This window comes from Peromyscus californicus, unplaced genomic scaffold (assembly GCF_007827085.1).
Source record: "Peromyscus californicus insignis strain IS unplaced genomic scaffold, ASM782708v3 Scaffold_7__1_contigs__length_154581171, whole genome shotgun sequence".
In the NCBI taxonomy this organism is placed as follows: Eukaryota; Metazoa; Chordata; class Mammalia; order Rodentia; family Cricetidae; genus Peromyscus; species Peromyscus californicus.
The window spans coordinates 14,836,619-14,856,713 of NW_026294595.1; the positions used below are offsets into that span (position 1 = coordinate 14,836,619).

Consider the following 20,095-nt stretch of genomic DNA (forward strand, 5'->3'; position numbering starts at 1 on the left):
CCATCATCCCAGCACTGATGGTCCCACTGTTGGAGAGTATGAGGAAGTAGCGGCTGAGAGCGGGCCAGGCCCTCCCGCAGTTCAGCCACTCTCTGGGCACCCCATCGTAAGAGTAGAGCGGGTAGAGGTGGTCCCACCAGATTCAGAGTCTGAGCTGCCTGCCCAGACTCAATTTCCCAAGCAGCAGTTGGCCTGTCCATCCTGGGACCCTTCTGGGGTCTGTTTGACATATGCACAAGAGACTCAAATCCGGGGACTGATCTTATCCCAACCTCCTGCCTGCTTCCTCTTTGATCCTGGTCCCCCACCCTACTGAGCTGGGAAAGGAACCCTAGAAGTGTGGGCAGGGAGATGCAGCCATGTCCAAAATCAGCAGAGGTGAACCCAACAGCTACAGAAGCCAGCTGGGGGAAGAGCAGGCGGTGGGCTTGGATGGAACTCAGAGACAGCACGGTGAACTGCCTGCCTGCACAGCTTGGTTAATGGGCACAGTCTTACACAGAGTGCCTGAACTGGAGTGTAACCTCCACACAGGCCCTGCTTTTCTCATGTCACAGACTAGGGTACTACACAAAGGTCAACTTTCAGAGTCCAAAATATTCCACTCAGCTGCTTCTCAGTGGCCTAGGGCAATGACATTCTTCATTACGGCCCTTTGAGGGACATTTCTGAGAAGGACTGTGGGACCTGGCAGGCCTGAGAAGGTGGCGGGGGGTGGGGTGGGGGGGTCTAGGTCTCCCAAAGCCACTCTCCACATGCTTCCAACACAGAGAAGCTATGCTCAGGCGTCAGGTTGGAGTCAGGTGACCCCGGTGAATCCCAGGCCGAAGCTGGGGACTCAGGGACTTACTCCACCCATGCTGTCACTCAGCCAACAGTCACTCGGCTAGCTCAGGTCCTACCAGGCCTTGAGGATAAACTATCTCTGGAGATGTCAGAGAACTGGCCTCCCACCCAGGGGACGGACTGCCCCCGGAGAGGAATCTGCTTCCCTATAGGACAAGGCTGGGACTGTTCCTCGGGCCTTTCAAGGCTAGGTCCAAGAGGTCCCCCATGCTCAGAGCCAGGCCTCACCCCCGGCCAAGCAGTCCCATCTGCAGTTCATGGGCTGATTCGGTGTCTCACCACTCAGGTTGGCCTGAGTGCTGTAATGGGCCTGGAGAAGGGAGAGGTAGGCCCAAGACCAGGTTGGGCAGGGGCCTCCAGGCCAGTCCACCCGATCACTTGATATCTATCTCAGCATCCTCATGCAGCCCAATTTCTATGACACTTGGTAAGGATGAAAGGGAAGCCAGAGTCGGGCTGTGGGGAGGCAGCAGGGCCAAGGCCCCACTTCAGCCAACAGAGTCCCTTACTGCAAGAGAGTCCCCATAATCTAGTAGGCCCACATTTAACAAGCCTCCCAAGAACTCCGGCAAGGCAGGAATACCTCCACTTCTTTTGCACAGATGGGGAAACTGAGGCACATAAAGGCTGGACATTGGCCTGGGAGACCTTGCCAGACCCAGGAAGGCCTCTGTGTCCTGTTTGTATGGTTTATTCCTGGCTCTGAGCCCCCAGAGGAGGCAACGTGTTCAGGCAGGAGGGGATTCTGGGTGATCCCAAGTTCTAACACTCAGCCATCCTACAGTTCATGGGAAGCAGATGCCCTCAAACTGATAAGAACTTAGAAGAAAAGACCTCAGCGACAGGGCTGGCACCTGGGAGCATGTGGAGGCTGAAGCTGGGCCACTCACGGTCTTGCTCCACAGTGTTGGCTGAATCCTGGCACGCTGTGCATTCTTACGATAGTTTGTGTGAACCTGTTTCCTAGGCCCTCACAGGACACAAATGAAAACGGACAATATGGTCCTCAAAATAGGATGGTCAGAGCAGGGAGGAGGGACCCAGAACATTCAAAACCCCGCTAAGCTTCCTGGAAGGCTTCCTGGAGGTGTGGTCAGGATTTTCCTGAGAGGGTACAGGGGGCAGGCGGTGATGCAGACATGCCCTGGGAGATGAGACCAGGAACTCACAGACAGGAGACAGGGCCAGAGGAGGACTTGAAAAGGCCATTGGTATCCTGTTCCTTGTGACTCTGGGCAGACTGGGACAAGGCACTTTAGGGGCAAGAAGCTAGGCAGGGGAGAAGCTTCTTACTGTGGTGGGGGTTGGGAAGGCTATGAGCATCAGAATCTTGGCCTCTCCAGGGGCAGCCCAGGACCATACCTGGTGCAACCTGGGCACCAGAGCCTGAGTGCTGTCCCTTCTCACTCACACCCCTTGTTCCCCTGGGATCAGCACTGTGTCCCAGTTTCCAGCTGGCCAGTCCAGCCTAAGCAGCATTGCGGATGGGTGCAGAGCAAGGTGGGGTCCTGGGACTGGCCTAGGAAGAGGTCTTCCCAGAAGGGGCACACAGGAGTGCTTGGTCAGAGAGAGGTCCACACTGGTTTGGAAATGAGACAGCCCCTATCTCACCAGGCAGGGCTGACTTCATAGGTAGAATGGCCACCAATGCCAGCCGGAGGGCCATCGTGTCCTTCCGAGAGTCAGTTCCTTTGTTATCACTAAGACCACAGTATCTGGGCAGAAACAACTAGGGAAGAAGGGTTTATTTTGAGGCATGGAACCAGGAATGACACAGAGAGAAAGCAGCAGGATCAGGGACCTTCAAAGGCCCTTCTCAGTGACTCACTTCCACCAGCTAGACCACACCTCCTAAGGTTCCACAGATCCCCAAATAGCGCCTGCCACCAGCAGAGGAATAAGCCTTTAAAACATAAGCCTGCTGGGGACCTTTCAGATTCAAGCCACAAGAAGGTCCCACCCTTGGAAGTACTTCAAGCTTACTCTGCTTGGGGGGAGTCTTCATGCCATCTACAGGAACCCCCTACACAGGTTGATGCCCCCAGGCCTTCTTCCCAAGTTCGTCCTGTCTCCATCCTAAGTCCCTCTAGAGAAAACTCTCAGATCTGCTGCGGGGCCGGCCCGGGGCCTGGGGACTGGATGGTCCAGGAGTCAGCCTCCCCCTCCTTATTCTGACAGGTCCTCCCTCCTCAGGCCCAGGGCATGGAAGGACCTGAATGGGCAATGTATGGGCTGTCCTGGGCAGGGGCTGATGGGAGGCTGAGTGAAGAACTGGACTCTTGGGCTCCTCTGGGTAGTTCTGGGATCTATCCTACTTCCTCACCTGGAGCTCTGCTGGGCCAATTCCTATAGCCCCAACGTTAGTGAGAGAGTAAGAGCCCCTCTTAGCGTAGCCCACTCAGATGTTAATGTTGAATAATCCTGTGCCTCAGAACCCAAAGCTCCTGGGCCACAGGGAAGGAGAGAAGGGATGTCCCAGCCCTCTCTTCCACGGCCATTGGTTTCCCATCCAGGACAAGGCCATGGGAGCCAGGAAAAAGCCACAGACTGCAGCTTGAAGCCCACCGCTCCGCCCACCACTGCTTGCTTGCCCTAAGGGAGCCCAAAGGACCACCAGGTGAACCCCAATGGGCTGACGAGGGTGGAGGTTGTACTCAGCACGGCTGAGTTTTGAATTCACTGCAGGTTAGATTGAGTTTCTTTACTTGGTTCCTCATGGCCACCTGGACTGCTGGCCTTTCGGGACCAAAAGTTCAAGGCACAAACGATGCTTTGTGTTAAACCCTGCTGGGGTCATGGGACTTGGAGAGGACGATAGATAGGGCTTGTGAGGGGAAGGTCTTAGCCCCAGGTGGGAAGTGGTTAGCTTTCTCAGCAGCAGGGCAGCACTAAAGTAACCTCCAGTGCTATCCCTGCTGCTGAGGTATGTGGGCTTTGATGGGAGGGGGGCAAGGTCTGGGCCAGTTCTGTCTCTGGGGCTAGGGTGGGGAGCGGGGGTATGCAGAGCTCTCTGCCTGCCCCGACCTGCCCTTTCTTCACTGAGGTGTGGGGCTCAGCTGGAAGCTCTTACATAACCAGCCCTGTTGCTGATGAGGCTGCAGCTGGGACAGCCACCCTCCCTCACACGAGCATCACGAGCCTCCAGTGGGCAGTCCTTGGGCCCTGGGTGGAGGCCAAGCCTGGCTCATAAATAGGGGTCTCCACAGTGCCCTCTGCTCCTTCTGCCCACGATCTTCCTTGCTCTGCCCACATTGCTGGCCTCAGGCCCAGACACCTGCTCCGGTCCAGGAAAATGACTGCTCTTCGAATGCTGTGGATGGGGCTGGTCCTGCTGGGGCTCTTGGGATTCCCACAGACTCTAGCCCAGGGTGAGGGCCATGTCTCGGTACAGCCCAACTTTCAACAAGACAAGGTGAGGTTCCCCTACCCCACCCCCAAGACAGCACAGCCCTCAGGTCAACGAACCTGGCTTTCTCCCACAGAAGAGCTTACATGTTCCTCAGAGCTCTCAGCCTATGCTAGACCGAGGCCTGAGCCAGCTGAGAAGAAAGGAGGGCTGGCTGGTTACCTAGGCCTGAAAAGAAACCCTCCAAAGCCACAGCATTCCGTCCAATCTCTCCTCTGAGGGCACTTGCACACATGTGGGCCGCATAGTGTTCATGTCTTCCAAACACAATCCCCTATAAGCCCGAGACACCCGGGACATGCACAAGCACAGGTCATATATCTGGGTCCCAGGACGACTGTGCACTGGCTAGCACTTATCCAGTGAGCCCCTGGATGTGCTGGGCACTGCTCGTCCTGTATGCTCGTGCGCTGGAGCTGGCTGGGACCCCACTGGCACACCACCTGGTTGGTCCACCAGGAATGTGGCATGCTCCGATACCCACTCCACCCACTAGGGGACAGGGATGAGGACTGGGACAAAGATGAGGACCTCAACGTCCTGGGGAAGAGGGGAGGGTTTTTGCTACCCCCTTCCTCCATGGAGCATTGGATCAGGCCTGCTAGAGAGGGAGGAGACGTGGATGGGCAAAGCCCAAGGAAAGGGCTGCTACTGGGACCAGTGTAGCAGGGGAGTCGGAGGGGAAAGAACCAGAAGCCCACCGAGTCTGCCCATGAGGGGAGCACGGAGCATTGCCAACCTAGGCATCCACTGGTCGCAGTTCCTGGGGCACTGGTACAGCATAGCCCTCGCCTCCAATTCAACCTGGTTCCGGGATAAGAAAACAGGACTGTTTATGTGCAAGGCAGTGCTAGCTCCCTCCACAGACGGCGGCCTCAACCTCACCTCTATCTTCCTCAGGTGAGAGAATGGGGTGCGGCGAGTTCTGGGGCCCAGAAGTCCCCATATCCTTGTCAGGGGGACATCTTGGGGCTTGTTTCCTTACTTCAAGGGTGTTCTGCCCACAGGAGGAACCAGTGTGAAACCAAGATCATGATGCTGCAGCCCGGGAAGGTTCCCGGACAATACAACTACCGCAGTCCCCGTGAGTAAACTACTTCCTGATCTGGGTCAGTTCTGAGGTCCCTGCTGGCAGACTGGACAACCCCGTCCCAAAACTGTGGGGATAATGGTCACAGCACCAGGGTCAGTCATCCAAGGACAGACCTCGTTGTGAATCTGCCTCAGGCACGTAGGACGTAGGTGTTGGAGACAGACCTCTCTCTGGGGACTGTGTCCTCTCTGAAGCCCACCCATGTTCTGCCAGGCCCCTTTCCTGCCCAAATGGAATTTTCTCTGCTGCCCAAGTGGGTTACTCACAGGCATTCCCCGAATCCTACCCATGCTTCAATAGTTCCTACCCAAGGACCTCTCCTCCATCCCTCACCTGAGATATGGCTCCCCACAAGAACCCTATTTCCAGCCGGGTGGTGGTGGCACACGCCTTTAATCCCAGCACTCGGGAGGCAGAGCCAGGCAGATCTCTGTGAGTTTGAGGCCAGCCTGGTCTACAGAGCGAGATCCAGGACAGGCACCAAAACTATACAGAGAAACCCTATCTCGGAAAAAAAAAAAAAAACCAAAACCCAAAAAAACAACAACAACAAAACCTATTTCCTTCCCTTTCTGGCTGTATTTTAACCCAGCCTGCGATTTTCTGAACCTAAGTGTTTTCTGCCTTCTCCCCAAGACTTGTGGTTTGGGGACAGTGTTCCTGGGCTGTGCAGGCAGGAAGCCAGAAACTGGCAGGTGGCCCCTGAGGGAGGGACAAGGATGGCAGCCAAAGTGATTGTGGGAGGAAGAAGTGTCCTGGGATCCAAAGGCCTGAGACCCTCCCTGCAGTGACGCCCTCAGAGGTCACCCCTTCCACGTCGAGGAGGACAGAATCGTGGGGGCTGTGTACCCGCCATCAGTGTCAAATCTTGGGTTCCCAGACTCGGGCAATGTCCAAACCATCTCCGTGGTGGAAACCAACTACGACGAGTATGCACTGCTGCTCAGCACGGGCACCAAGGGCATGGGCCAGCCCTTCCTCATGTCCACCCTCTACAGTAGGTATCACACCCCACCAGGCCTCCACCCAGGGGAGACCCCTTAGAAGCTTGGCATGAGATTGAAAGAAGACGGAGACCTGATCCTGGGGGGGCATACCAAAGGGGCAGTCCCCAAGACACAGCTGTCGGGGCAGAATGGAGGTTTTTTTGTCCCCTGAGGCTGGCTCCTTCTTTATCTACCAGGCCGAACCCAGACCATAAAGGACGAACTAAAGGAGAAATTCACCGCCTTTAGCCATGCCCACAGCCTCACAGAGGAAGACATTGTTTTCCTGCCCCAACCGGGTGAGGGAGGCTAAGCTGCGGGGGAGGGAAAGGGAATTATAGTTGGATTAGAGCTAGACAGTCCTCTGCAGCAGGGTGAGGGGAGACTGGGGAGAGTGTGGCCCTTGCCCTACCTACTAGCCCAGGGGACTCCAAGGAAATAAATGGAGGTGTCAGTCTGTCCCTTTATGGCAACCCCCTTTATTGGGAACCCCCTTCCTGGTGGACTCCTAGCACCCCTGTCTGTGAGTCCCCAGCTAGAGGTTTAGGGGTGCTACTGGAAAAAACAGATGGAGAAAGACCACCCCTTCTGTTTTGAAAAAGAGACTGGAGGAGGGTTGGGATGGAGTCTGAAGTTTGGGGGCTCAACAAAAGCTAATGCTCCATAGCCTTGGGGGAGGTTTCTCAGAGGCAAGAGAAACGTACAAAGCCCTGATGAATATGGGTCTAAGCCTGCTCCTGACTACTTCCCTGGGCTTCCTTTTCGGCAGATAAGTGCATTTAAAAGTGAGAACAGGTAAGAGAAGCCAGTGGGCTGCGTTCACTTGGTAAGTGCTGTTCCTGTTCACTTACTCACACAACACATTACCACTGAGTGGTGGGGACTCTGCTCCCCAGACAGAACAAGGTCCAGGTGAGACAGCCAGGAAGGAAAATCATAGTTCCAATACCAAGGGCTAGAATGGGGCTGATGGCCACGGGCTCCTGGGGAGAGGGATAATGGTGTGGGCGCCTAGTCCCAGACCGAATGAGGAGGGACTTCCCCTCTGAAGCCCATCCTACAGCAGGGGTCTCCAAGGAACCAGAACGCACAAAATCAGGGAGGGGAATTGGCAAGGGATGGAAACGGGAAGTCAGAGGGCTCTTCACTAGTGCCATTGACTGAGACTTGGGGACCAAAGACTCTGGGGGGATCCTCCAGAAGGAGGCCCTTGCCAGAGCACAGTTTGGGCCCCATGGGGCCAAGGGGTTGCCTATGTCACTGACAGGTCCTGTTCTTCTGTCCAGGTGATCTGGCCCTCAGGACTCCTTCACTCTGTCACTCTCGAGACCATAGCCCTGGCTCCCCAAAGTGCCTCTACACCCTGCAGCTTTGTCTTGATTAAGAAATAAAGTCCAAAGCAAATCAGATCTTGACTCTTGTCTGTCTGTCCTCCGGGCCCCTGGGCTGCCCCTTGCCCCTCCCATAAATATCTCAATATGATAACCAGAGGGTTATCTGTTCTTGCTGAAGTCCTAACTAGGAACAGCCTAAGGGCTATGCCGGATTCGGCACCTACCCTGCATAGGGCTCCAACCTCACCACATGCCCCAACCCCGCTAGCCACAGCCCCTTCAAGCTGCTGACCACAACCAGGCCTGGGCTGGGCTGGTGAAAGTTAGTCACTTAATAGCTAATCCCTTAGACATGTGTCCACCCCTGCCCTGACAGTAGCCACTCTAGCAGGAAGAGGCTCCAGGGAGCCTCACATCCCATAAACTTTCAAGGTGTGGGATTAGAACCTTTGGATTGGGCAGTAAGATGAGGGACAAAAAGCTATTTGGTCGGGCGGTGGTGGTGCACACCTTTAATCCTAGTACCCAGCACTCGGGAGACAGAGGCAGGCAGATCTCAGTGAGTTCAAGGCCAGCCTGATCTATAAAGAGAGTTCCAGGGCAGCCAGGGCTGTTACACAGAGAAACCTGGTCTCAAAAAAGCAAAAAAAAAAAAAAAAAAAAAAAAAAAAAAAAAGGAGCTGTATGTGTGGTAGCTGCTAGAAGAGCATCTCTGCTCCCATGGACAGAGGGGACTGAAGAGAGCCTACCGACCTGTACCTCTGCCCACTCCGGCCCCCTCCGGGAGGGAGGGGAGAAGCAACCAAGTCAGGTGCAATTCCATCAGTGGCCTATCCCGGTGGGTTGTGGCCTAGGACAGGCCAGGCATCTCAGGGCATCCTGGGAACATGGAGTCCACTCAGAGGAAGGCACCCCAGCTCTCCTGCCCCGAGGATCCTCCACAATGCTGTAGGCTCTGCGGGTTCATCTCTAGGCTGGGCTCAGCTCCCCATCCAGGACAACTTTGTCCCTCACACCCATTTCACCTGCTTGTTCCTCCAGCCCAGGCCCCTGTCTGCACATTCTTCCATTCCAGCTTATCAGGGCCTTGGACTTCAAGAAAGACCTCCATCCACTTGCTGCATTGGACCAGGAGTGGGCTTTCGAGTATGAGTACACTGTCCAGAACCAGCAGTTGGAATACATTGCCTCAGTTTCCCAGCACTGGGCTGGGGTTGATCTAGGTACAGAAGCTGCGGGTGCTGGACACTGAGCATCCTGGCAAGATGAGGTAAGCTTTTACAGGATGCAGAGGTTTCCATACAGCTCGCCTGCCCTACCCTGCAGTTCAGGGCACCTGGTACATAGTTGGGGCTGTGTCAGATGATTAGGGCTTCCAGGACCCCAAGGAAGATGGGAAGATGCACGTGGTCCTCGTGAACCCCTTGCCCGATGGTGACCTGGCTGTCAAGCTTGGGTATCCCACATAAATGAACCTATGAACCTCACCTTCAGCGTGGCCTCAGACAAGTGTGCAGCTAAATGAAGGTCAGGAGGAAGCAGCTCTGTCCCTGACACACTGGAAGTGCAGCCCAGAGGCTCCTGACAGCCTGGGCAGTGAGACCCAAACAAAGGCCACAGAAGCCTGCTCTCCAAAGGACCCCAGACCACACCAAATCCTGCCTGAGGCCTGAGTGAGGAAACAGGGTCTGAATGTCTGTGTGTGTGTGCCTGCAGAGGAGGCTAGGGACTTGGCACTCCGTGGATGTGTGCCTTGGCAAACCCTCCTTAACTCCCCCACCCCAACAGGCCTTTCCTGTCCGGTAAGATGTCCTTAGATTTTTGTGAAGGCCAATAGGAGACCCTGTGACAGCTTTGCATGGGCAGTGTCCTCAGATCCCTGGGGTTAGGGCTGCCTGAAAAAGCAAGGCAGATCTCGGGGTGGAGCACCATCAAGGTTCACCACCCAGGTGTCAGGTGTGGACTTTTTCCTCCCCAGGCCAGATGTCGGATGCCAGGAGGTAGAAACAACCTTCACCAAGGGTGCTATGGCCAGGCAGTTCAGCAACCCGGGTGAGGAGGTGGATGGCCAGCAGTGTCGTTTGGCAGCAGGGAAAGAAGTGGGGGCGGGGTACCTCATTATGTAAGCTGCAGGATTGGCAAAGGGGCCAAGCCTTCCTGAGTGGAGTGTCCCAGGGGTGGCTTCCATATTGTGGATCTTCCTAGGTAGGCCTCCTTGAGTCCTGGTCCCAAGCCACCTCTTTCTCTTAGCCATGGCCTAGAGTGACATTCATGTGCCCTTCACGTACTACCAGCACTTGGCTGTGTTATACTTCAGGACAGAGAAGTTAGGCATTCAGAATGCCTGGCAGCAGCGCTACAGTGGGTTGGCAGAGGGGCTGGTCCTGATAAGCCATGGGACCAGACACAGGCCCCTCCCCAGAGCAGTGGCCCCAGCCTGGGTGGGAGTACCGCCCAGGTTCACATCTCATCACTTGCTCACTCACAGAGAGAGAAACTTTGTTTCTCAACGTGTCTTCTTAGGACTTCCAGAGTCTGGAGCAGGGGGCCCAGACTCCACAAACCCTACCCTACCCTATCTTTGTCCCTGCCCATCCGTGCTCAAGACCTTCCTTGCCTGCCCTCAGTCCACACCCCATAGATGTTTCCTGAAGGTGCACAGAAGATGCATAGGCTGGCACCCCAGCTAGGGTGCCCTGCTGCCTACATCAGGTGAGTGCTGCCTCCAACCCAGCTCAGGGCGGCAGGAGCCAGGACATTGAAGATCCAGACTGTAGAGACCCACAGAGGTTTCCTAGTGAGAACTTACTCAGGGTCCAAGAATCTGAGCTTGCTTTACCCAGCAGGGGATGATTACCAGGGTTTGGTAACATGGTTGTGGTTACTAGGTGTTTGAAAGGGTCTACACTTGGCTGTGCAGTGTGCTTTGATCTAGCAAGGTTGAAGTCTTTTGCCCCACCCCTTGGTGTTAGAAAAAGTCCTTTTGAAGATTGAGAAGGAACCATTGGGTTTTGATCCAGATCCTCCCGAAGTTATCCTGTGTTTCTGTCTGTCTCCTCCGCTATCTGTCTACAAGTTTCTTATCTCTCTCTCCTCCTTATAGGAACCCTTTAAAAGGTGGGAGCTGGCCTCCCACACCAGACTGGTCACATAAACCCAGAGTCACCCTACAGACTGCAAACCAGGGCGGAAGTCCCAGAGGACAGACACCCTTTGACTGTCTAGGCCAGGTGAGAGGAGAGAACGTCCAGGTCAGTACGCACAGGAGACAATCATTAGCTGAGGTGGAGGACTAAGAGAAGAGGCAAAGGTGTGCATGAGACCTGCTTTCTCAACAGATCGGTATATTGGTGCACTGGCATAGGTGAGTACCCTTGGAGATCCCTCCCAAAGCCCCACCCCATCCCCAACCACAACGGCGGTGGTCTCTGGTATGGAGAAGGCAGGGAAGCCTGGTCACCACAGCTCCAAGCAGTTCCCCTAACCCACTACACCCTCACCCCCACTTTTAACAATGCTTGGGGACTGGCTACACCCGCTCCTTGTTTTGCAGTGACGGATCCAGACATCCAGAGCCCAGTTGGGATTGTGCTGCCTATGTGCTGGATCTTCCCCCAAAAGAGCTCCTGGTTTCTCTGTACAGCTCCCCAAGCTGACAGAAGCAGTATTTGACAGGGGAAGGCAGAGAGTGGGTGGTGGGTGTCAGGGACTCCAGCCACATGAGCTGAGTCCCTCAGGACAGTACCTGCAGGGTTGGGTGCAGTTATGCACCCTGGGTGCTGGGAAAGGGCGGGACCTTGGTTCTGCAGGAGGAAGACCCAAACGTGCCTGAGGGTCCTTCTTGGATCCTGTAGACCCCAGCACCCAACTTGAGAGTAAAGTGCTGCTGGCTTAGCTGCCCAGAAGCTCCTGGCTTGGGACAGCAATTACACACAGCAAGCCATACCCCACCCTGCCCCGTGTGTGCCCTGGGCCCTGGGAGCCACTGTAGACAGGTTCAGCCTTCAAGTATCTCAAAATATAAGGCCGTTGAGATGTCTCAGAAGGTAAAGGTACTTGCTGCTAAGTCTTATGACCTGAGTTTACAAGCTATGTCAAATCTTACCCTTCCTGGGACCCAAGGGTGGAGGAAGAAAGCCAAGTCGTACAAGTTGCTCTCTGGCCTCCACATTTGCTCCGTGGCACACACTAAAATCCATAATGTAAAACAATAATAATAAGGGCAATGATTGAGGAAGGCAGCAAATACTGACCTCTGACCTCTACTTGCATGTGTGCACATGTGCACTTGCACATACATGTGCACACTTGAATTTGTACAACACACACAAAAAGGTAAGAGTACTACTGCTGTGTTTGTACAGGACAGTGTAGTCTTACTCATTTAGTCTTGTGTGTGTGTGTGTGTGTGTGTGTGCGCGCGCGTGTGTGTGTGTGTGTGCGTGCTGGGGCCCTGCTGTCTATCTCAGCCGACCAGGTCCCTGAGATCCTCTGGCTTCGGCCTTCCTAACTGGCTTTACAAGTGTGTTCCACTGTGCCCGGCAGCACCATTGTCTTGAAAAGACAAAACTGTCCTGAAATTTTTGAGAGTAAAGTTCAATGCTGTCTGTAATGTAACTTTAATAAAATTAAATTAAATTTAAAAAATACTGATTGTGAATTTGTAAAAATGTTGATAATTTTCCCATCTGGGGCTCATTTATGCTATTGTTGCTGCTTTCTAGTTGGTTTGAAATTTTTCAGTCAAAAAAAAAAGAAATTCCTATCTTTCCAGACTACTTTTTTGATTGGGGCTGATTGGGCTGAGAGGTCCACAGAGAAAAGAAGTACACACGCACACCCCTTTGTGCATGTACCCCAGTGGTCAGCCAGGCCCTTTAATGTCCCAGTACCTTCTGGTCTCCAGGACTTGGCCAACGGTGAGCCCTGTCACTCATCTGAAGGCTTGGGGTCTGGCCAGTGGGGAAGTGCCCACCAAGCTGGAAGTCCCGCTCCCGTCTGCTCCTGTGGCCACGGTGGTGCCTGCAAGGCGTGGGCAATGTTCAGTCAACCCAGCAAAACCCGAGTTCCCAACCCAGAGGTGTGCAGTGAGAAACGCTGCCTGAGCACTTGATTCATGTTCTATACCTTGTCATAGACCAAGAGGAGAGGTCTCCTAGGCCACGCAGCAACAGAGACAAAGCAGACCTTCCTGCACACCAGTTCAGCTTCACCTGCATGGACTCCCAAGAGGGTCTGGAATGGGGAGAGGCAGGCTGCCCTCTGTAGCCTCAAGGACACCACACCCTTCACTGTGAGGTTAGGAGTCCTAGTTCCTGGGAGTCCAGGAGTGATCCTTCCCTGTTGTCAGAGGTTAGTCCATACACTGCACTACCCTAGTATGGCCACAAGGGGCAGCTCTCAGCCAGTTCTTCAACCAGAAACAAAGTATGTCAACTCACTTATAACAGTATTACAAGCTATGTCAAATCTTACCCTTAATGCTGAAAATCCCTGAATCCCAGTGGGTCCCACCTTACCTAGAGTGGTCTTGGCATGCTGCTTGAGCAGGCCTGAAATTCCTTGGTTCAATGGACTGGAGAGATAGTTCAATAGTTAAGAGTAGTGGCTGCTCTTCCAAAGGACCCAAGTTCAATTCCCAGCACCTACATGGTAACTCACAACTACCTGTAATTCCAGCTTCAGGGAATCTTTTGGATTCTATGAGTACCTACACTCACGTGTACATAGGCACACACATATACATATAATTTAAAAATTAAAGAAAATATTCCTTCGTTCAAACAATGGTCCTGCCTCAGCCCCCGGAGTGGTTGGGGGCCACTGCTGTGCCTAGATCATTGCCGAAGCACTGAAGACACAAAATTGGAAAAACAAACAACAATGCCACAACCACCACAAGAAGAACCCAGCAGCTTCACAGACTGAGAATCAGATCACTGTAGAATTCAGCAGTTTACACGATAAGCTGTGTTGTCTCTGGGTCGGTAAGGTCTACAGACCCTCTGGTGGAAGAGGACGTGCTGCTTCCCAGGCCCGGGTCTGGACAGGCTCTGCCTCTGAGTTTCCTCATTAGCACTTGCAGGCCTCCTTACTTTGTTAGTCAAAGGTGTCCCGGGCTGCCTTGTTGTGGTGAGCAATACAAGAGGGATTGGGGAAGTGACAGCCATCACTTCTGCCCTATTCCAGTGGCTAGAAGCAGGACTTTAGGAGCAGTTTCTGGGAGGGGTCATTTGAGGGTGGAAATGCAAGCAGACGTCAAGACGGTCCTAGAGAATCCTGAAACCACAGTGACAAGCAGGGAAAATAACTAATGACATGCGAGAGAGGGGGAGAGATGGGCGGAGTTCAAATGCTCTACGCAGAGCCTTAAGAAAACCCTTTCAAAAGATGCTGCTTCAGCAAAGAGCGAAGGGTAGTGTATACAGGGCTGGGGACAGGAACCAACCCACACCAAGGCTCTGAGGCAGGAGCCTCATCAGGCCTGAAAAAAGTGGGAACTGAGGTATGTTTAGCTGACGGCACCCTTCAAATACGTTAGCTACAACAATTCACAGAGTCAGTAACCACTCCCCCCATGGCTCTCATAGGGTCATGACAGCCCTCTTGCACAGCCTTGGGAAGACTTCTGTTCCCATCCAGGCCTCGTCCTGAGCACACCCTTTCCCGGGCTCCACCCTCTGTAGATAGCAGCTCAAACACCAGCTCATATTCTGTAGCCCCTGATGTGGATTCCGATCAGCACTTTGCCGAAACCTGAGTGCTGTCCTGTTGATTATTCATCTCTTGCATTAGACCTCAAGTTCCAGAGACCTTGTGTTGGTCAAGGTGTCCTCAGATAAAACATCACGGAGAGTGGGGATGGGAGGGGTCAGACAATGGGAGGATATTGTATGGAGTAGGGAGGCTTCCCTGTTTGCACTGTTTACCAAACATACTGTACTCAGTCTTGCATTTTGGTTTGTTACAAGTCAGTGTGGAAAGAGTTGTGTTTGTATCTAAAGTGACAAGTAGGTCTGGAGGCCTCCAGGATCAGCCCATGGGGGATGTTTAGGAAAGAGGACCAGCATTGAAAAGCAGCAGGTGTGCGCGCGGTCGCTAGGAGGGACCCCGAAGAGCCGAGGGGCACAAGAAGTGAGGCCCTTAGAGATTTCTGCTAGGGTGCAAGGGCCAAAGGAAGGAGCCCGGTATAGCACTGAGGAGCCTCCTTCCGAAGGGGTTAGAGCTCTAAGTCCCGCCCTCTAGTCCCGCCTCTCTCTAAACCCCGCCCTCGAGGTGCCTCCAGCCCCGCCCCAAGCACTAAGCTCCACCCTCTAGTTCGGCCCTGTGAGCCAGGCCTGATCTCCGGAAACACTGCCAGCCCTGGGTACCGCCCCGCCCCGCAGTCTTGTCCTTCCGTCCTTCCAGACACCAGAAGCTCCGCCCCCGAGCGGACTCCGTAGCTTGCGAGTCACCAAGTTCGTACTTCTGCGCAGGCGCCCTCCTCCCACAATAGGTTTGGCTCCTGGGGTGAAACCGCTTTGCTGCCATGGCCCCTCCGCCGCTGTCGTCGCCGCCGCTTTGCATCCTGCCGCCAGGCTCAGGCCCTCCCCGCTTCGTGTGCTACTGTGAGCCGGAGGATGGGGGAGACCGGGACGGCGGCGGCTTCAACCTCTAGTGAGTGGGGTCTAGGGATGTGGGGTGCGGGGGTGCAGCGGCCGCTGTGCCTGACAGCCCCTCCCGCCCAGTGTGACGGACGCCGCGGAGCTCTGGAGCACCTGCTTCTCGCCTGACGGCCTGGCAACGCTCGTGCGTACCAGCACTGGGGATGGGAGACATCTGGGAGCCTAGCACCCCCTTACTCTCCCCCCTTTGGCTATGGTCCTAATCGTATTCCAAGGTTGGGCAGTTTGGAGTGTCCAGTGGGTCCAGGGTCTTGGGCTGTCAGTGACAATTCCGTGTTCCCAGCAGAAAGCCCGATTTGGTCTAAGTGGGACTGAGGACATCCCTTCCCGGTTCAGGTGAGTCCCAGTTAGGGAGGCCACGTGGGTGAGGAACTCGGAATAGGGTTAAAACACATCCTCTCTCGCCGCAGGGCAGCCTGCCAGCAGCAAGCAGTGACTGTAAGCCTGCAAGAGGATAGAGCCTTGATGACCCTCTCAGGAGACGCCCCTGCACTAACCTTTGACCTCTCCAAGGTGCCCAGCCCAGAGGCAGCCCCCAAGCTACAGGCTTTGACTCTCAGCCTGGCAGAGCGTGTGTTCAACCTAGAGAGGCGGCTAGCAGGTAGGCTGTATGTGATCACCTGTACCCTCACTGGAGGACCTGCTTTTGCGTACCCTCTTGGCATTGAGTGGGGTGCCCATGGCTTTCTCCCAGCTGCAGAAGAGACGGCCACTAGTCCCAGGAAGAACACCCATCCAGTGGGGCCTCAGCTTTTCTTACCAGGTAAGAGGTAGGCCTGCCATGTAGGTTGGGGCTAATCTTTCTCTGGAACTGCCTCCCCGGGTGCCTCATGTTCTAGAGAGAATCTTTCAGTGTGGACAGAGTTCTGGTCAGAGTTCTTTTGGGTTCAAGATTTCTCTGATCTGATTTTCCGGCAGAACTTGATCACCAGAGAGGCAGCTCTGGACTTGGGGTCAGGAGACGGTGTCCAGGGGAGTCTCTCATCAATCCTGGCTTCAAAAGGTACTTGCCACATGTCTTTCCTACCCTGGTCCCTTCCCTTTCCTCTATGCATTACATACTCTTGTCTTCTAGCAAGAGACCAGCTGGCGGTGTAGACTTCGATGAGACCTGAAAATACAGCAGAGCCTGTGACCTTGCCAGGAGCCTGTCTACAAGGAAAGGGGTAGATCTGAAACCCCCACCAATCAGAGAAACCCCTTGCTTAACTTGCTGCCTGGTCCTACTGTTGGGCAGGAATGCCTCTCATCCCTTCCTGGTGAAATAAACTGCTCTCTTGGGTAGAAATGCTAGGCCAGACTTGACTGGTGAGGATCGGCCTTGGAGGGGAGGCCAGAGAAGACCCTTTTGGTGTGGAGCCCCAGGATGCGAACAGATGCATCAGGCTCTGGGCATCCAGGAGGCTCTCCTGGCTAGATCTAGGGTAGAGCTTTCGTAGACTGACTTGTGTTGTTTCTGCATGGCCAGCCCAGAAGCTGAGAAGGTCCCAGCCTGGTAGGGCCAGGACTTCATAAGGCTTGGAATGCTGTCCCACACTTCTAAGCCCCACCCAGGCAAGACAGGTCACACCTGTCCCATACAGAGATGCACAGAGGAGTTGTCTTGGGGAAGATGGCATATTTGGAAGGCCACTACAGAGTGTCAGGCAGCGGAAGCCCCTTCTAGGAGGAGGTGGGGTTGGCCCACAGCCTGTGGCAGGACTAAGGAATGTAGGCCTGCCACCACCCACCTGGCCAGGATCCCAGAGGTTGAGCTCCATGGGGCTCTGCTCCCCACCCTTCTTGGCCATCCAGGGCACCGCGCCCAGCTCTGGCCTGACTGGTTTGGGAGACTAATCCAGTCCCCTAGATCCCTGATGCCACTGTGCCAGGGCAGCTGTAGGGGGCCCCAGGCCTTTGCTAGCACCATGGAGAGGATGAGCTGTACCTTGCCTACTGGACTCCCGCCCTCATCATTTTAGGCTGTCTTCTTGAACTATGCTTCTTACCATGGGGTTGGGCTGGCGTAATTGTGGGCCTCTGGCCACTTGGATGTTCAGGACACGCTTAACTTGGGGCAGAGATGCCTTTATGGGGCTGCAGATGAGTGTATGGGGTCAGGGGTGCTAACGGGGGTGCACAGCAGGCTGATAAGCTGCCAGGATCTCGGCACTGTGTGGACACGTGTACTTGAACTCCTTCTCCTGCAGGGCACTGTCCAGGTAGCGGCGGACACCACACAGTTCCTCAGGGATGGGCATCTGGCGGAAGTGTGCACACACGGTCTGTAGGTACAATAGAGTATGATTTCGGGCCTCGCTCGATGGCCTTTCTCCCCACACCTACCAGTTGGTCCCTAGCTTACATCTACAATATGCAGCTTGGGCAGCAGGCTGCAGTCAGCCAGTGTGAACTGGTCACCGTCTAGGAAGCGGCGTCGGGACTCACGAAGTTGTGGCTCCCTTTCTAGTTCATGGTCTAGTGGTGCACGCAGGTAGCTGTCCAGCCTGGTCAGGGCCCGGAGCAGCTGCTGATATAGGGCTTGGGGGCAATGGCACAGTAAGGACTCAGCCTTGGTCTTGGATTGACCCTCCTGCCCGTACCTTCTGACTGTGTCTCACCATTGTCCTGTGTAGGTACTGGGTTCTTGATGAAGGCAGAAAACTTGTGGAAGATGTCATTTCCTGCGGTATTGGACTCCCGGTACCTAGGTGCCAGGCTAGGGAAGCTGTAGGTGTGAGGGGTTTGAGAACTCCAGTCAGATCCTCAACACACACTCTGTCTCGAAGCACCCTTCCTAGGCACTCTCCCAGGGTGTCCCCCCACCACCACCAGGGAGTCCCATCTTTGCCCTCCTGCCCCCTCCGGTGCTCACTCAGGTGGCCTCAGCGTCGCCTCTAGAAACTCCTCAATCTGCAGCGTGTCTGTCTTGGCCTCCCCATCATAGAGCAAGATGGGCAGCTGTGAGCCCGGCGCGAAGTCCTTCAGCACATCCAACGCCCTGTGGACACCAGGCAGAAGGGAGGTGGCTGGCCTGAGGGGGCAGAAGCCAGGGAGGGGTCCAGGGCTGGGTCTCACCTTCGTGTGTCCACTGTGGTGAGTGTGAAGGGCACACCCTTGAGGAGCAGGACCATGAAGAGCCGTTGGCAGGAAGGGCAGTGACCCACGCTCTCGCCGTCTTCACTGGCCTGGGTGGGTGGAGCAGGGGTGTTGGACTGGGAGCAGACTCAGGATCCCCATACCTGGCTGGGTGGGAACCTGCCTCCCACTGCCATTGGCTCTGAGGCACACCAGGACTCTGGCCTGGCTGGGCATGGCATCTACAAGTGTCTGGTGAGGGCCCTTGACCTGATCCCTGGAATGGGGAAAGCAAGAGATGCTGGGAACTTGGAGGCGGGTAGGGACAGTGCCTGCCTGGGATTGGGGTCCTGCCACCGTCCTTTCCTTCCAGAGCCAGAGAGTTCTAGTCACAGAAACTGGCTACAGGGTGGGGTAGGCCAGAGAGTCATCTCCTAAGTGATCAACCCACACAACTGGGTATTGAAGCTGACAGCTCAGCTCAGGGAAGTGGCCAAAGAGGAGGCCAGGACCTGCCCCCCACTCAGATCCGAGCACTGGCCTGAGAGCTAATGGGGCTATCTGGCAAGCCCCCTTCTGGCACATGAACCTGAATCTCTAGCTGAATCTCTGGTACAAGCTACCAGACTGACACCTCCCCACCATAGGGCTTTCTCCCAGGGCTGGGCCAGGTCCAGGAGCCAAAGTGAAGAGCAGGACCCAGGCTATCTGATGCCCCCACCATGGGGACTCCTCCCCAGGCTGCCTGACTGTTTAGTCCTGTGTGGGGCAGCTTCAGCCCACCACAGGGGAAGGGCACCCTTAGGAAGACCCACCCCTCAGCCTTGCACAAGAAAACAGAACACCCCTTCCAGCCCAGCCTGCCCAGAACCTTGACAAACAGCTGGAGCTTGGTGGTTTCGGCCATGGTAGGAGCTGAGGCATCCGGCGGCAGCACAGGGCACAGGGTGTGCCTTGGGAGCTCTTTAAATCTCCCTGGATGCCCCACCCTCCCCAGTCTGTGGGCCCGCCCCACAGAACCACCTAGGCAGCAGATAGGATGCCAAGGCAGAGCCAACTGTTTGTACAAGACCAGAGTGTCCATGCATAACAGTGACCACAGGGAGCCTGAGTCTCAGGGCTGGCTGTGAGTATGGGAGACTCTGGCTCACAGCAAAAGACGGAAGCCTCAGTGTGATTGTGATGAGGCCCGTGTGGTGAATGCAAACTGGGGTGGGTGGGTGAGGAGGTCAGGAGAGACCAGGGGCATAGAGTACTACTAGCCTGGAAGGGGAAGTTCTGGATTGGAGCCGCGCTACACTGATCTCAGCCCAGGGCCTGCTTCACAGCCCTCCGCAGCAAATCCTCTTCATTGTCAAATCTTTATCTTAAAATGCCTCAGTTTGCCCTTCTGGAAGAGATGCCCCCTCCCTCCAACAAAGCCCAGCCAGGTAGGGCCCTCTGCCCTCAGGGCGGGCCCACATTCCTGACATGTTCCTGGCTGGCAGGCTGATAAGCCTGGGTTTTGATGTTTAACCCAGCTGGGCAGGGGATTCCATGCCCCGTCCTGTCCACACAGGCTCCAAGCAGGTCTCTTACTCTTAACCTTAACCTTCAGATGGCACCAGGAAGGGTTAGGAGCTGCTACCTGCTGGCTGAGGAGCTGGGAATGTGGTCCCCAGCAGAAAGGAAAAGGCCAGGATAGTCTGACCCTACCGGGCACATATCTG

At 55.1% G+C, this 20,095-nt stretch overlaps 4 protein-coding genes across 8 annotated transcripts; 3 read left to right on the top strand and 1 right to left on the bottom strand.

The window, feature by feature from the left end:
• Positions 1–4,051: 4,051 nt before the first annotated feature.
• Ptgds (prostaglandin D2 synthase) lies at positions 4,052–7,738 on the top strand. Its single transcript, XM_052723290.1, has 7 exons — positions 4,052–4,258; positions 5,013–5,152; positions 5,260–5,336; positions 6,226–6,342; positions 6,529–6,630; positions 7,101–7,126; positions 7,618–7,738. The coding sequence occupies exons 1-6, from the start codon at positions 4,139–4,141 to the stop codon at positions 7,112–7,114; spliced, it is 570 nt and encodes a 189-aa protein (XP_052579250.1). The 5' UTR covers positions 4,052–4,138; the 3' UTR covers positions 7,115–7,126; positions 7,618–7,738.
• An 870-nt stretch (positions 7,739–8,608) lies between these two features.
• Lcnl1 (lipocalin like 1) lies at positions 8,609–12,262 on the top strand. Its single transcript, XM_052722444.1, is given in 5 exon segments — positions 8,609–8,613; positions 8,707–8,888; positions 8,992–9,130; positions 9,644–9,717; positions 9,916–12,262. Coding segments are annotated over 5 exon segments (840 nt in total). The 3' UTR covers positions 10,356–12,262.
• Positions 12,263–15,082: 2,820 nt separating this feature from the next.
• Positions 15,083–16,627, top strand: Paxx (PAXX non-homologous end joining factor). 5 transcript variants are annotated; one of them, XM_052722867.1, is made up of 7 exons: positions 15,083–15,321; positions 15,393–15,453; positions 15,613–15,665; positions 15,740–15,930; positions 16,030–16,092; positions 16,248–16,332; positions 16,405–16,627. In XM_052722867.1, the coding sequence occupies exons 1-7, from the start codon at positions 15,194–15,196 to the stop codon at positions 16,442–16,444; spliced, it is 621 nt and encodes a 206-aa protein (XP_052578827.1). In that variant the 5' UTR covers positions 15,083–15,193; the 3' UTR covers positions 16,445–16,627. The 5 variants fall into 5 exon arrangements, with proteins under 5 accessions (XP_052578827.1, XP_052578829.1, XP_052578828.1 ...); XM_052722869.1 differs by having other exon boundaries at positions 15,088–15,321; positions 16,024–16,092; positions 16,409–16,627; XM_052722868.1 differs by having other exon boundaries at positions 15,088–15,321; positions 15,616–15,665.
• Positions 16,628–16,746: 119 nt separating this feature from the next.
• Positions 16,747–19,470, bottom strand: Clic3 (chloride intracellular channel 3). The gene is made up of 6 exons (XM_052722864.1): positions 19,258–19,470; positions 18,387–18,496; positions 18,184–18,309; positions 17,930–18,036; positions 17,674–17,849; positions 16,747–17,593 (listed from the first exon to the last, which is right to left on the bottom strand). The coding sequence occupies exons 1-6, from the start codon at positions 19,468–19,470 to the stop codon at positions 17,435–17,437; spliced, it is 891 nt and encodes a 296-aa protein (XP_052578824.1). The 3' UTR covers positions 16,747–17,434.
• Positions 19,471–20,095: the final 625 nt, after the last annotated feature.

Bases quoted from the DNA above. Each gene is read 5' to 3' on its own strand.
- Ptgds (XM_052723290.1), top strand. From the start codon at position 4,139: ATGACTGCTCTTCGAATGCTGTGGATGGGGCTGGTCCTGCTGGGGCTC. The intron at 4,259-5,012 runs GTGAGGTTCCCC...CACTGGTCGCAG, and splicing joins CCAACTTTCAACAAGACAAG to TTCCTGGGGCACTGGTACAG. The intron at 5,153-5,259 runs GTGAGAGAATGG...TTCTGCCCACAG, and splicing joins CTCACCTCTATCTTCCTCAG to GAGGAACCAGTGTGAAACCA.
- Clic3 (XM_052722864.1), bottom strand. From the start codon at position 19,470: ATGGACACTCTGGTCTTGTACAAACAGTTGGCTCTGCCTTGGCATCCT. The intron at 18,497-19,257 runs GTTCTGGGCAGG...CCACCCACCCAG, and splicing joins AGCTCCAGCTGTTTGTCAAG to GCCAGTGAAGACGGCGAGAG. The intron at 18,310-18,386 runs GTGAGACCCAGC...TGGTGTCCACAG, and splicing joins ACCACAGTGGACACACGAAG to GGCGTTGGATGTGCTGAAGG.
- Paxx (XM_052722865.1), top strand. From the start codon at position 15,194: ATGGCCCCTCCGCCGCTGTCGTCGCCGCCGCTTTGCATCCTGCCGCCA. The intron at 15,666-15,739 runs GTGAGTCCCAGT...CTCTCGCCGCAG, and splicing joins GACATCCCTTCCCGGTTCAG to GGCAGCCTGCCAGCAGCAAG. The intron at 16,093-16,247 runs GTAAGAGGTAGG...ATTTTCCGGCAG, and splicing joins GCCTCAGCTTTTCTTACCAG to AACTTGATCACCAGAGAGGC.